The sequence below is a fragment of the Carya illinoinensis genome, chromosome 8 (genome assembly GCF_018687715.1).
Source record: "Carya illinoinensis cultivar Pawnee chromosome 8, C.illinoinensisPawnee_v1, whole genome shotgun sequence".
Taxonomy (NCBI): Eukaryota; Viridiplantae; Streptophyta; class Magnoliopsida; order Fagales; family Juglandaceae; genus Carya; species Carya illinoinensis.
In genome coordinates, this window is record NC_056759.1 from 14496900 (window position 1) to 14512868 (window position 15969).

At 42.2% G+C, this 15969-nt stretch overlaps 2 protein-coding genes across 2 annotated transcripts; both read right to left on the reverse strand.

Annotated features, from left to right (window-relative positions):
• Positions 1 to 1195: 1195 nt before the first annotated feature.
• LOC122274438 lies at positions 1196 to 3722 on the reverse strand. Its single transcript, XM_043083476.1, has 4 exons — positions 3563 to 3722; positions 2329 to 3362; positions 1506 to 2209; positions 1196 to 1391 (listed from the first exon to the last, which is right to left on the reverse strand). The coding sequence occupies exons 1-4, from the start codon at positions 3720 to 3722 to the stop codon at positions 1196 to 1198; spliced, it is 2094 nt and encodes a 697-aa protein (XP_042939410.1).
• A 27-nt stretch (positions 3723 to 3749) lies between these two features.
• On the reverse strand, positions 3750 to 5003 carry LOC122274439. The gene is made up of 2 exons (XM_043083477.1): positions 4005 to 5003; positions 3750 to 3839 (listed from the first exon to the last, which is right to left on the reverse strand). The coding sequence occupies exons 1-2, from the start codon at positions 5001 to 5003 to the stop codon at positions 3750 to 3752; spliced, it is 1089 nt and encodes a 362-aa protein (XP_042939411.1).
• Positions 5004 to 15969: the final 10966 nt, after the last annotated feature.

Sequence of the window (15969 nt, forward strand, 5' to 3'; positions counted from 1 at the left end):
TATAAGAGTTATAGTATAAATATAATATATAAATTATAATATACTAAATCACCATAACAGTATAACTAATACTAATATATATACTAATAGTCTACTATTATATAGTTATACTAATCACTATAATTAAAACTAATATATAGTTATACAATATACTTATATAGTTTTACTAATATTATTAGTCTATTATTTAGTCTAAGACTCTCAATTCTAATATAGGCTATATAGTTATAACTAATACTAATATTTATATTAATACTAATAATGTAGAATATATTTATACTAACTAACTGATTCAATATAACTAATATTACTAATATAATATAGCCAAATTGAATTACTAATAGTCTAATACTAATACAATTAAATAGTTATACTAATCATAAATTCATAATAACTAAATCATTATAAGTCTATAACTATATATATTTAGTATCGATGTATTACTATATTCTTTAATGTATAACTATTAACTATAATATATAGTACTAGTATAACCGATCAAAAATATATATATAGTACTAGTATATATATTAATGTATTAACATATTATAAAAGTTATAGTATAAATTATAATATATCATATATTTGTAAATTTATAATAGTATTAGTATAGTTAGCTTAATATGTAATATGTTAGTATTAAATCACTATAACTACGTAGAGTATTAGTAATAAGAGTATTACTATTATTACTATTATTTAATATAGTATTACATATAGTATTACTATCATTACATATAGTTATTAGTTATAGTATTAGTACTAGTATAGTTATTAGTACTAATAGACTAATAGTATTAGTTATTAGTATTACATATAGTTACATATATAGTTATCACTATCACTATTTATTTATTTTTGATAACCACGAATGCACTTTATTCAAATAAGCAAGTATCAAATATTACAAAGATAAATCTGTCCAAATAGCTTGGGAAATACATTGTGGGACCGAATCCCACCAAACAACTATATCATTAAGATTCCATGCATATCTTGCCAAAGAATGAGTCACTCCATTTGCTTCCCTCCCTTTATGTTGCACTTTCCATGATGGGAATCTGTTAAGTATAAGCTTTATATCATGTACAAGAGTACTCCACAAAGTTGAAGAGTAATCCTGTTTTTGCAGCTCCTGAACAACAAGTAAAGCATCTGTTTCAATCTGTAAATCTGATATGCCTAAGGGAATGCACTATTGCAGGCCCCTTAACATAGCAATTAATTCAATTTCCATAGGATCAGCAAGAGCTTCTTCTGGTTTACTAGCTGCAAACAAGACCTGTCCTCTGTCATCTCTTAAAACCACTCCAATACCTGACCTAAATTGATCACTAAAGAGTGCCCCATCTACATTAAGCTTTAGCATGCCCGAAGGAGGTGGTTTCCATCTGCATTGATACCTCAAACCAACTTTCAGCCCTGCTGCAGTTGCCTTATGCTCCTAGTATAAAGATAAAGCATGCTCTATGACTTGGTTTGGTGTCAAAAATTTGTCATCATACATCCACTGATTTCGACTATACCAGAAACCCCATGCCATTAGAAAGAGCTTTTCCAACTCACCCTCAGATTTTCCTCTGATAACAGACAGAACAAGTTGTAAAAAATCCTGTCTCTGAATAGATGTTTTGAGGGATGGAAAGAGATGCATCCAACAATCTATAATTAAGGGACAGTAAACCAAAGCATGGTTAACATCTTCCATTTCTTCTTGGCACCAAATGCAACTGTCATCCACAAGTAATTTTCGACTTTTCAAATTGCTGAGAGTAGGGAGTATATTCTTGCACACCCTCCATGCAAAAACTTTAATTCTGTGAGGAACATGAAGCTTCCAAATATTCTTCCATATCAGCTTCTGATCTGCAGCTGTTGAGCTCTCAGCTTCCTGTCTATTTTGCTCCACCTTAGTGAAAAAAGAGTATGCACTCTTGACACTATAGATACCACTACTCTCATGTTCCCACACAAGTTTATCTGCCACATTTTCTGAAGGAATTCTGATGCTAAGAACCTCAGTGGCCATATGAACTGGTAGTAGACTTCTGACCTTGTCAATGTCCCAGCTTCTTTGATCATCATGCATCAGGTAAGCCACTGTATAATCCCTTAGGTGTTCAAAACCAGGTTGATGAGATATGAGCTTGTGATTTGGCAGCCAGTAATCAGACCATAGTTTTATAGATAAGCCATTTCCCAAAGCCACCTGCATCCATGAAGCAAACTGTTCTTTGTTTCCCAAATACCTCTCCAAACATAAGAAGGGGCACTCCCTAAAGAAGAATTCTGAAAACTAGATGTAGGAAAATATCTTGCCTTAAAAACCTTATGGAGAAGAGAATCTTCATTTGACAAAATTCTCCAACCCTGTTTTGCAAGGAGAGCTTTGTTAAAAATCTGTAAATCTCGAAATCCCATACCACCTTCAGTTTTAGGACTATACATTTTATGCCAACTCACCCAACACAGCTTCCTTTCTTCTTTCCTTTGACCCCACCAAAAATTTGCCATCATGCCCTCTAGCTCAGAACATAGGGACTTAGGTAGTTTAAAACAGCTCATAGTGTAGGTGGGAATTGAAAGGGCCACTGCCTTCAACAGAACTTCTTTCCCTCCTTGAGACAGTAGTTTTTCTTTCCACCCTTGCAACTTAGACCAAACTCTGTGCTTCAAAGCTGAGAAAGCTCTATATTTCCCTCTTCCAACCATAGGAGGAAGGCCTAGGTACTTTTCATATTGATGGTAATGTTGAACACCCCAAAACTGCATAATTGCCTCCCTTTGAGAAAATGGTACATTATGACTGAATACCGTAGAAGTTTTCCCACGGTTGATCTTCTGACCTGAAGCTTGCTCATATATACCCAGCCTATGCTGAAGATTTAAACAGATTTCCAAGTTTTCTTTACAGAAAATGACACTATCATCTGCAAACAACAGATGATTTAACTTAGGGGCTTCCCTGCATACTCGGATACCTTCAATTTGTTGATAAGTGTTTGCCTGATCCAATAAAGAAATAAGACCTTCTGTGCAAAGCAAGAAAAGATAGGGTGAAATAGGATCCCCTTGGCTCAACCCACGAGAAGGAAAAATATGACCTGTTGGCTTTCCATTCACTAAAATAGAAAATGATACTGACCTTACACAAAGCATGATCAGATTCAGCCATTTTTTACTAAAACCCATCTTCTTCATCACTTCTTCAAGAAAAGGCCATTCAATTCTGTCATAAGCTTTATTCATGTCCAACTTCAAAGACATAAACCCATCTCTTCCACTTCTCTTCATTCTCAGAAAATGTATCACCTCATAAGCCACTAACACATTATCAGTGATTAATCTACCAGGAACAAAAGCTGTTTGAGAGGAGGAAATGATAGAGGGCAGTATCCTTTTGAGTCTATTAGCTAGCACTTTGGATATAAACTTATAAATCACATTGGAGAGGCTGATAGGCCTATAATCAGAGACAAATTCAGGTTTTTTTTTTTCTTTGGGACAAGAGTAATGAAGGTATGATTTATCATAGCAGGAAAATGGCCAGAATTAAGTGCACAAAGAACAGCATCTGTAACATCTTGACCAACTACTGACCAGAAATTCTTATAGAATAATGGAGCCATACCATCTGGGCCAGGTGCCTTTGTAGGGTGCATCTCATCAAGGGCTCTTTTCACTTCCTCTTGTGTAAAGCTAGCATCCAGATTCTCCACCATAGTTGGGGTTAGTCTGCCCGTTAGTCCTTATAAGAACTCCATATTACCAGAGACTTCAGATTCTTTGAAAAGATTAGAGAAATACTCTATAATAACTTCATCTCTAGCCTCATTAGTCTGCCACACCCCATTTGAGTCCTTTATACCATTTATCCAATTCTTTTTCTTTCTTTGAGATGCTTTATGATGAAAAAATTTGGAGTTTTTATCCCCTTGAGCTAGCCATAAAGCCTTAGATCTTTGTCTCCACATAGTCTCATTTCTTTGTAGCCATTTCTGAACCTCATCTGTTGCTTCTTGCAGCTTCTGTTTATCATGAGAAAGAGGATCCATCTGATAAGCCAATTGCAATTTCTCCTGTGCTACTTTTAGACTTCTCTGCACATGCCCAAAACTAGCTTTATTCCACACAGTTAACTTCTCTCCACAGCATTGAATCTTCTTCATAACAGTACCCAAATCTCTCCTACCATTAACTCCCCTCCAAGCTCTCTGAACAATCTGTTTACAATCAGGAGCTTCAACCCACATAGCCTCAAATCGAAACAATCTTCTCCCCACCTGCCTTTGAACTCTTTCAGTCAGCTTTAATATAATAGGCACATGATCAGAATAAGCCACAATACCATGGAGCACAGTGGCCATTGGATAAAGGGAGTGCCACTTAAAATTTGAAAACAACCTGTCTAACCTCCCACTTATAGTTTGTCCCCCCTCTCTCCTGTTGCACCAAGTAAAAGGATTTCCTTCAAAGCCTAGATCATGTAAGTGACATTCCTCAATAACATCTTTAAAGGCTTTCATCTGACTTTCAGATCTAACTCTACCCCCACTCTTCTCATCATTGCTCATTATCTCATTAAAATCACCCATTAATAACCATCCCTTATCACTAGGGACTTTGATAGATCTCAACAAATCCCATGACTCATATATCCTACTAACATCTGGTTTACCATATACACCAGTCAACCACCAAGACTCACTATTCTCCCCCTCCTCAGTAACCTTTGCATGAACATGGAATCTTGAATAGCTTTGTACTTCTACTTTAAAATTGTTCTTCCAATGTAGTGCTATCCCACCACTCCTACCTTCACAACTTACTGCTAAGCAACCATAGAACCCCAGCTTAAACTTTAACTTTTCCATAACTTTAGAATGAAGTCTTGTTTCTTGAAGAAACAAAAAATCAGGAGCTTGTTTTCTGACCAAGTCAGAAAGGGTTTGAATTCTCAGTGGGTTCCCAAGCCCACGGGAATTCCAACTTATAAAACTCATTGATCTCAGCAGGGCTGGTGTACAGCCCCTGCCGATGCCAAAACATTTGAAACCACCACCTCTTGTTTACTCTTCTTAAAAGAATCAACTTCATCACTAGAAGAAGTAGTAAATTTACCTCTCTTTTTACCACCTGCAGTAGCTTTGCCTCCTAAAATGTTATTTATAAAAGATAAACATATAGAAGTTTGGGAAATGTTATGCAAATATCTTGTCAAAGATTAAAAGAACACAATGGTTGGCTAGAGTCTCCTGCTGTTAATGTGACGCCCCCAAATCCCCACACCCGAACACGGGGAAATCGAGACGTCCGGATGGTGACAACCCGGGTCACCATCCCATCGACGGTGCCAAATGTGTGCAAAAGCAACAAATGTGCACGGAAGAACACGCAGCGGATAACGAAAGTCATAACTAAGTACCAGAATTGTTCTCAACGTAATACAAGCTGTTTAAAGCGTACATAAATAAAATATTACAAAACACGCATATAATAAAATATCAAACGCAAAACATAACATCAGCAACCCGGCGGAGCCGCATCCTCGGGCTCAGCCTCCTCCTCTTCCTCCTCGAACTCTGCACCAAAAGCTACGGAACCAAAATTGGTACCGCAGGTAAGTAAAACCCAAACACCACCAGATAAAAACACATAGAACTCAAACAACATGGATGCAAGAAAAACCAATGCACATGCCCCGCAAAACCACATTTTTACCACGCACGCCAAAAAACCCATTTGGCCCAATAAAAACATATTCTTAAAAACCACGCCTCGCCATTATCCCAGATAATGGCCCAAACCACCATTTTCCCAGAAAATGGATCAAAAGCCTCAAAACCAAAACTCGCCATTTTTCCAGAAAATGGCCCGCATCCGAAAACCATAAAAACACACCGGTTATGCATGCACCATGATCTCCCCTAGGGATCATCCGCACACCCTGGCTATGTGCCACACCGCAGGTAAGGACCGCGCATGTGACACCTAAACGAGCGATGCCCAGACTCACGCCCCGCGCGTACCTGGTCAGGCCATCCTCTAGCCCTCACCAGCGAAGGGCCACGGACTCAGTGAGTAGAGCGATGCCCAGACTCGCGCCCTGCGCGTACCTGGCCGGGCCATCCTCTAGCTCCGCTCCCGTCGTCGCCCAGCGACAACTCAGGGGACGTCACTCAGTATTATCCACTCCCGAGTGACCAGAGGAGCTCCACCGAGATAATAACCCATCCCGGCTTGGGCTCGTGAGACACACGCACCCGAAAATCCACTCACGCCAGCAAAACAGGGTTTCTCAAATAAAATAAATACACATGCATGCGCGATGCAAATGCAATTATCAACGCACAAAACAAACAACCAATCATAAAACAATAAATCAAGCAACTCCGTCCTCCATCCATCCGACCCCCGAACTCCTCGGACTCAATCCGGAATCAACCAACCAGCAAATTAATTAATTGAAAGAGCAATATATATTTAAATCTGAAAATAGGGTTTGGAAAATACTTACAGCGCTATATGGCAATTTTAGAAAACACGCGGCGTTGCAAACGGCGCTGGAAAAGCAACGTCACAATGAAAATTCACTGTGGCCGTGGGTTGTGAAAAACCCACTTTTGAACGGGGACAAACTAGGGCTTGGGATTGATAGGGAATGGTCTAGGGATGGTTGTGAAGCTATTGGAAGTGGTGGTTGGCCGTGGGTGGCGGCAGAAACGGCGGTGGGAGGCCGGATTACCCAAAACGGAAAGCAAGCTCCTAGGAGCTGTTCCGGTGGTCGTTGGAGGCCGGAAATGGGTGGGTTAGGACGGAAAGGGACCGGTGATGAAGTGGTGAAGAAATGGTGGCCGGAGGTGGAGCGACGGAGGCGGAACGGACGAAAAACCGTGCTGGCTTTGAGGAGCTTTTCCGGCCAAACGGCCGGCCGGATAGGGGTGGAAACCGGTGGGGTGGTGCGCCAGAGGGAGAGGAACCGAATGGTGCCGGTGGTGTCGACCACAGCGGCCGGACGGCGCTGGGTCGACGGTGAGAGGAGTCCGGCCGTGGGTGAGGAGAGAGAAGAGAGAGAGAGAGCTCGGGGGGGTGTCGACGCAGGGGAGAGGAGAAAAAAAGAAAAGAAGAAAAAAGAAAAAGAAAGGAAAAAGAAAAGAAGGGAAAAAAAGAAAAAGAGAAAAAAGGAAAAAGATGTAAAGAGAAATGAGGTCCAAACCTCACTCCGGGAAAACAAAACAAACCGCCGAAAAGGGATTAAAACTCACAAAACAACTAAAAGAAATAAAACACAACATCAAATAAATTAAAAACCAATTTTAAAACGCAATTAATTTAAAATAATTAAACTAATATATTAATTAAAATAAAAATAATTATTTCAGCGAAAATACACTCAAAAGCAGGTCATCACATCCTCCCCTCCTTAAAAACAATTTCGTCCTCGAAATTGCAAATCAACCACCAACTTAAAGCAAGCCACAAGAAAGCACATAAACCATCTGTGATCAAGATTAAGACACATACCTTCCTTATTCGAACAAATACGGGTACTGCTCCCTCATGTCCGCTGCTCGCTCCCAAGAGAAGTCTTGAGCTAACGGATCTCCCCAAGCCACTTTAACTAAAGGTATCGTCTTAGACCTCAACTGTTGCTCCTTCCAATCCAAAATCTGCGACGGAACAACTTCATAAGTGAGATCCGGTTGCAGCTGAATACCCGTTGGGTCGACGAAACGTGGCTCTTGTTGCCCAAAGCTCTTCTTCAGGGATGATACGTGAAAGACATCATGAACATCCCCAAAATAATCTGGCAGAGCAACTCTATAGGCGACGGATCCTACTCTCTCCAGAATCTGAAAAGGGCCGACGTACCTCGGATCTAGCTTCCTCTTCTTACCAAAACGCTTAACACCTCTCATGGGAGAGACTTTAAGGTAAACCCAATCACCAACTTCAAACGACAACTCTCTCCTCCTGGTATCAGCGTAACTCTTCTGACGACTCTGAGCTGCCGCCATTTTATCTCTGATGATCCGGACTTGGCTTTGCATCTCTTGAATTATTTCGGGTCCAATTATCCTACTCTCCCCAACTTCATCCCAACATAAGGGCGACCTGCACTTTCTCCCATAAAGAGCTTCATAGGGAGCCATCTGAATGGTCGCATGGAAGCTGTTATTGTATGCAAACTCGATGAGCGGCAAATGGTTTTCCCAACTTCCTTGGAATTCCATGACACATGCTCGCAACATGTCTTCCAGGGTCTGAGTGGTGCGCTCTGACTGGCCGTCTGTCTGCGGGTGATAAGTAGTGCTGAACTTCAACTTAGTACCCAAAGCTACCTGCAAACTCTTCCAGAACTGCGACGTAAACCTCGGATCTCGATCCGACACTATACTCTTTGGTATGCCGTGCAGCCGCACTATCTCCTTGACATACAAGCGGGTCAACTTACCCAAAGAGTTGGTGTTATTAACAGGCAGAAAATGAGCACTCTTCGTTAACCGGTCCACAATCACCCAAACAGAATTCTTCCCACTAGGCGTTCTCGGCAAACCCACTACGAAATCCATCGTGATATCATCCCATTTCCACTCAAGAATAGGGAGGGGTTGGAGCATACCTGCAGGTCTCTGATGCTCGGCCTTTACCTGACGGCACGTGTGGCATTTCTCCACATATAAGGCAACGTCTTTCTTCATTCCATCCCACCAGTAATTTTTCTTCAAATCTCGATACATCTTTGTACTGCCGGGATGAACTGAATACGGAGCCGCATGAGCTTCCGCCATGATCCGTTCTTTGAAATCTGAGTCCTTTGGGACCACTCTGCGATCTCGGAACCGAAGTATCCCATCATTATCCAGGCTATAGTGCAACGGCCCTCGAGATTTTCGGACTCTTTTCCTGATGTTCAGCAGCTTCGGATCCTTTCTTTGGAGAGCTTTCAATTCTTCAAAATCAGTTACCCGAATATCAAGAACTGAAGACAAAATCTCTACTTGCTGCGAACTCTCTATAAGGAGCCTTCTCATCCCACAAAGCAACGACTCCAATTCTGACGGCTCGGCTTCATCTTCCAAATGTGACTTCCGGCTCAAAGCTTCAGCAACTATATTAGCCTTCCCCGATGGTACTTGATCTCACACTGATAGTCACTGATTAGCTCCAGCCATCGCCTCTGCCTCATATTCAGATTTTTCTGGGAAAACAAATGCTTCAAGCTCTTGTGATCAGTAAATACCTCGCAAGCTTCCCCATACAAGAAGTGCCGCCAGATCTTAAGGGCAAAAACAATCGCAGCCAATTCTAGATCGTGCGTCGGATAATTCTTCTCGTGGTCCTTTAGCTGACGAAATGCATAGGCTACAACCCGTCCTTCCTGCATAAGGACACAACCCAAACCGAACTTAGACGCATCACTGAAGACTACGAATGGCTTATGCGGTTCTGGGAGTGCTAACACTGGTGCCGTTGTCAACCTGTTCTTTAATTCTTGGAAGCTTCTCTCACATTTCTCTGACCAAACAAATTCTGTATTCTTCCGAGTCAAAGCTGTGAGAGGTCCGGATAGGCAAGCAAAACCCTCTACAAATCTTCGGTAGTAACCGGCGAGCCCCAAGAAACTCCTGACCTCGCGCACTGTTGTCGGGCGCTGCCATGACAAAATGGCTTCTACCTTACTAGGATCAACTGCCACTCCGCCCCGGGAAATTACGTGCCTAAGAAATTTAACTTCTTCCAACCAGAATTCACACTTGCTGAGCTTGGCGTATAGCTGGTGTTCTCTCAATCTCTCAAGTACCAGACTAAGATGATACACATGCTCTTCAACATCTCGGGAATAAATCAGTATATCATCAATAAATACTACCACAAAGGAATCCAGATAAGGTCGAAACACTCGATTCATCAAATCCATGAAAGCTGCAGGGGCATTAGCTAACCCAAACGGCATCACCTTAAATTCATAGTGTCCATACCTCGACCTGAAAGCAGTTTTAGGCACATCCTGGTCTCTGATTCTCAGCTGGTAGTATCCCGACTTCAGATCCATCTTAGAGAACACGGCTGCTCCTTGAAGCTGGTCAAACAGATCATCAATCCGCGGGAGCGGGTATTTATTTTTGATGGTCACCTTGTTCAATTCCCGATAGTCAATGCACATACGGAGGGTTCCATCTTTCTTTTTAACAAATAAAACTGGTGCACCCCACGGCGACGTACTAGGCTGAATAAATCCCTTCTCTACCAACTCTTGCAACTGAGTCTTCAACTCTTTCAATTCAGCCGGTGCCATGCGGTAAGGAGCTTTATGCACAGGAGCCGCTCCAGGTTCCAGTTCTATAACAAACTCCATCTCCCGAACAGGGGGTAGTCCGGGCAAGTCATCCACAAACACATCGGGGAATTCTTCCACAACTAGGATGTCTGCCAAAGACTTCTTCTCAGACGGCGTGGACACCATCTGCACCAAGAATGCATCCGCTCCCCATGCAATCTCTCTCCTTGCCTGAATCGCCGATATAATCATCGGCTTTTCTTTTAATCTACTCCCCGCAAATTCCAGACAATCACCATCTGGAAGCTGAAAGCTAATTATCCGACTTCTGCAATTAATACTCACAGAATATCGGTATAGCCAATCCATCCCGAGGATGATATCAAAACCCAACAGCTTGAACACCACCAAATCAGCATCCAGGAATCTTCCCTCAAAATTTAACAGGCATCCCAAAGCAACCTTGGAACACCACACCATCTCACCATCGGGTAGAGCCACTACCATAGCCTTCGGCAACGGTTCTGTAACCAAATCACACACCCGTGCAAACGTGGAAGACACAAACGATTGTGAAGCACCGGAATCAAACAAGGTACAAGCATAAAACTCATACAAACGGACTCTTCCTGAACCAAACACACAACCCATGAAATCCAAAAAGCAAAGAATAAACCAAAAACACCAAAAGAAATAAATCCAACTTAAAATTATATTAATCCATACCTGTGATTACTCCAGCATCATGGGTCACTGGTGCCTCGTCATCCACCTCTCCGGGTGTGACAGCATAAACCCGGGTTTGCACTGTTTGTCTCGGGTTTGTCCTTCCACCGTGTCTACCTCCACGGCTTCCTTGAGCTGCTCTTGGACATTCTCGGGCAAAGTGACCCTGCTGGCCACAATTATAACATCGAGCCCCACCAGAAGGGCACTCACCCACATGGGCTCTGTTACAAACTCCGCATACAGGCACACGTCCTCCCATGCGAACACTTGAGGATGCTTGCGGTCGAGTCCCGGTCCGTTGAACAAATTTCTGAGGCGAACCCAAGCTGCTTCCTTCACCAGAAAAACTCCGCCTCTTATGCCCTGGAGGGGAGCCCATACTCAGATTGTTTTCTCGTTCCACCAGGGTGGCCACATCCACTAATTCCTGAAAAGTGGATATCCGATGGCTGACCACCATACGGCGTATGTCATGACGTAGCCCCTCCTGGAAACGATCTGCTCGCATCTCCTCAGTGGCGACAAGGTGAGGAGCAAACCGCTCAAGTTCTATGAATCTCCGAGCGTACAGTTCCACTGTCGCGCCCCCTTGGACCAGATTGGAGAACTCTCTTGCCTTTTCCTTCCTTACCGTTGCGGGAAAGAAGCGGTCATTGAACTCCTTCTTGAAACGCTGCCAGGTCACCGCAGCGAAAGATCCCAATTCAGATTCCAATAGCACCCTCTTGGTATCCCACCAATCAGAAGCGGTACCTTGCAAGAGGTAGCTGGCGTAGAGTACTTGTTGCGCCTCAGTGCATCCACACACCTCAAAGGTTTTCTCCAGATCCTTGATCCATTTTCCAGCCTGAAGTGGATCCTTATTTCCAGTGAAGTGTGGAGTCCTATGCGCCAGGAAGCGCTCATAGGTGCATCCGGCTTGTACCATGCTACTGGACCCTCCTGGATACATCCAAGGCCCTCCCTGATATGGCCAAGGACCTCCTGGTTGTGGCCAAAACCCTCCTTGTTGCGGACAAGGCTCTCCTAATGGTGGATAAGGTCCTCCTGATGGTGGCCAAGGACCCCCTTGTTGTGGCCAAGGTCCTTGTTGTGGCCAAGGCCCTGCCTGTTGAGACCTCGCACTCTGCTGCATAAATTCTGTCATCTGCCGTATTACTTCGGCTAGGGAGTCATCCCTGGAGGTATTGTCCCGTGGTTCCTGGGTATTTTTCCTTGGTCTCCCCATATTCCTACCACAACACCACTCTTGACCCTCCTTTAAGACAACAAATAAAATCATCATAAAACCAACAAAAACAAAACCAACACCACACAGCAAGAAACAAAAGAAACCAGCTTGCAAAAACATAACCAAATAAATACAAACAAACAAACAAACTCAAACAAATAAAACAAATAAAACAACTGTACTTAACATAACTTTTAAAACACAACTTTAAAAAGCATTCTGGTACTGCCTACGGGACATGTGGTTTTACCCAGAGCCAAACCGCTCTGATACCACCTGTGACGCCCCCAAATCCCCACGCCCGAACACGGGGAAATCGAGACGTCCGGATGGTGACAACCCGGGTCACCATCCCATCGACGGTGCCAAGTGTGTGCAAAAGCAATAAATGTGCACGGAAGAACACGCAGCGGATAACGAAAGTCATAACTAAGTACCAGAATTGTTCTCAACGTAATACAAGCTGTTTAAAGCGTACATAAATAAAATATTACAAAAAACGCATATAATAAAATATCAAACGCAAAGCATAACATCAGCAACCCGGCCGAGCCACATCCTCGGGCTCAGCCTCCTCCTCCTCCTCCTCGAACTCTGCACCAAAAGCTACGGAACCAAAAATGGTACCGCAGGTAAGTAACGCAAAGCATAGCATAACACCGCAAAGCATAGCATAACTCTGCACCAAAAATGGTAACGCAAAGCATAACACCGCCAGATAAAAACACATAGAACTCAAACAACATGGATGCAAGAAAAACCAATGCACATGCCCCGCAAAACCACATTTTTACCATGCACGCCAAAAAACCCATTTGGCCCAATAAAAATATATTCTTAAAAACCACGCCTCACCATATTCCCAGATAATGGCCCAAACCACCATTTTCCCAGAAAATGGATCAAAAGCCTCAAAACCAAAACTCGCCATTTTCCCAGAAAATGGCCCGCATCCGAAAACCATAAAAACACACCGGTTATGCATGCACCATGATCTCCCCTAGGGATCATCCGCACACCCTGGCTATGTGCCACACCGCAGGTAAGGACCGCGCATGTGACACCTAAACGAGCGATGCCCAGACTCGCGCCCCGCGCGTACCTGGCCAGGCCATCCTTTAGCCCTCACCAGCGAAGGGCCACGGAGTCGGTGAGTAGAGCGATGCCCAGACTCGCGCCCTGCGCATACCTGGCCGGGCCATCCTCTAGCCTCGCTCCCGTCGTCGCCCAGCGACAACTCAGGGGACGTCACTCAGTATTATCCACTCCCGAGTGACCAGAGGAGCTCCACCGAGATAATAACCCATCCCGGCTTGGGCTCGTGAGACACACGCACTCGAAAATCCACTCACGCCAGCAAAACAGGGTTTCTCAAATAAAATAAATACACATACATGCGCGATGCAAATGCAATTATCAACGCACAAAACAAACAACCAATCATAAAACAATAAATCAAGCAACTTCGTCCTCCATCTATCCGACCCCCGAACTCCTCAGACTCAGTCCGGAATCAACCAACCAGCAAATTAATTAATTGAAAGAGCAATATATATTTAAATCTGAAAATAGGGTTTGGAAAATACTTACAGCGCTGTATGGCAATTTTAGAAAACACGCGGCGTTGCAAACGGCGCCGGAAAAGTAACGTCACAGTGAAAATTCACTGTGGCCGTGGGTTGTGAAAAACCCACTTTTGAACGGGGACAAACTAGGGCTTGGGATTGATAGGGAATGGTCTAGGGATGGTTGTGAAGCTATTGGAAGTGGTGGTTGGTCGTGGGTGGCGGCAGAAACGGCGGTGGGAGGCCGGATTACCCAAAACGAAAAGCAAGCTCGTAGGAGCTGTTCCGGTGGTCGTTGGAGGCCGGAAATGGGTGGGTTAGGACGGCAAGGGACCGGTGATGAAGTGGTGAAGAAATGGTGGCCGGAGGTGGAGCGACGGCGACGGAACGGACGAAAAACCGTGCGGGCTTTGAGGAGCTTTTCCGGCCAAACGGCCGGCCGGATGGGGGTGGAAACCGGTGGGGTGGTGCGCCGGAGGGAGAGGAACCGAATGGTGCCGGTGGTGTCGACCACGGCGGCCGGACGGCGCTGGGTCGACGGTGAGAGGAGTCCGACCGTGGGTGAGGAGAGAGAAGAGAGAGAGAGAGCTCGGGGGGGTGTCGACGCAGGGGAGAGGAGAAAAAAAGAAAAGAAGAAAAAAGAAAAAGAAAGGAAAAAGAAAAGAAGGGAAAAAGAAAAAAAGAAAAAGAGAAAAAAGGAAAAAGATGTAAAGAGAAATGAGGTCCAAACCTCACTCCGGGAAAACAAAACAAACCGCCGAAAAGGGATTAAAACTCACAAAACAACTAAAGGAAATAAAACACAACATCAAATAAATTAAAAACCAATTTTAAAACGCAATTAATTTAAAATAATTAAACTAATATATTAATTAAAATAAAAACAATTATTTCAGCGAAAATACACTCAAAAGCGGATCATCACAGTTAAGAAATTGTAAAACTAAAGAGAAGTAGGAAGAGAATTGGAAAATAGCTATGTAAACTTAGCTCTTCACAAGTTCAATATATTCTCTTTGGATTTCTTATATTATATAAATGATCTTCAAAACATCATTTTATAGGCATATATAGGAGGATAAGCAATATGAAGGGATGATTTATGAATTAATAAGATGCATTGATGAATTTAGGAATTCTAAGAATTGATACATAAATGAGAATTCCGAGAGTCGGTTATGAATGAGCTAAAATTCTAAATGGTGGAAACCAAATGATTATCAACCAAATTCATATATGTATTTATAACAAAATGAAAATATAAAGTACATAAAATTATTAACTTACAAAATAAAACAAATAAATTAATATTACTCATCTAACTCTATGTGTAAGGGGCCGAAGGGATGAGGGGTTGGAGCCATCTCCCCATGATCCTGCTAGGTCATACTAAGGATATCCTCAAGCTCCTCATCCATATTAATATGGATAGCCACATATAATTTTTCTTCAAATGAATACCTTTTGACTAGTATTAACTAATTCGATTGATTTTTCTCGATTAAAATATTAAAATAAATACCAGATTGAACTAGATTCTTCCCATTCTAATTCTTGCCAACTATATTATACTGATCTCATGGTTAGATTCACCGCATTTCGACTTTTTGACTCATTTGGATACTAAAAATATTTTATCTTATCTCATCTCATCATTATAATTTTTTTAAATTTTTACACAAAATATAATAAATAATTTAACTTTTTCAAATTTTAAAATAATAATAATATTAAAAAATAATATTCTTATAATATTTTTTTCTTTAAATTTATTACAGAACACATCATCTACTTAGGGTTGAGAATCGGACGGTCCGGACCGGATAAACCAACCGGACCAGCCACTTTTGGACCGGACCGGACCGGATCGGAACGAATTGGGTCCGGTTCGGTCCAGTCCATTTTTCAAGGGACCGAAAGGTTTCGGTCCGATCCCAATCTAGGGGTTTTTCACTCCAGACCGGATCGAATAGAAATTAAAAAAAAAAATTATTATTTATATATATTATTTATATAATAGTTTTATATAATTAATTATATAATTATATATGGTATAAAAAATATTAATAGTCTAATATAGACTATAGTTATACTTATACTAATATATAGTTATACTAAATCACTATAACTAATACTTCAACAATAGTTATAGTGACTATCCT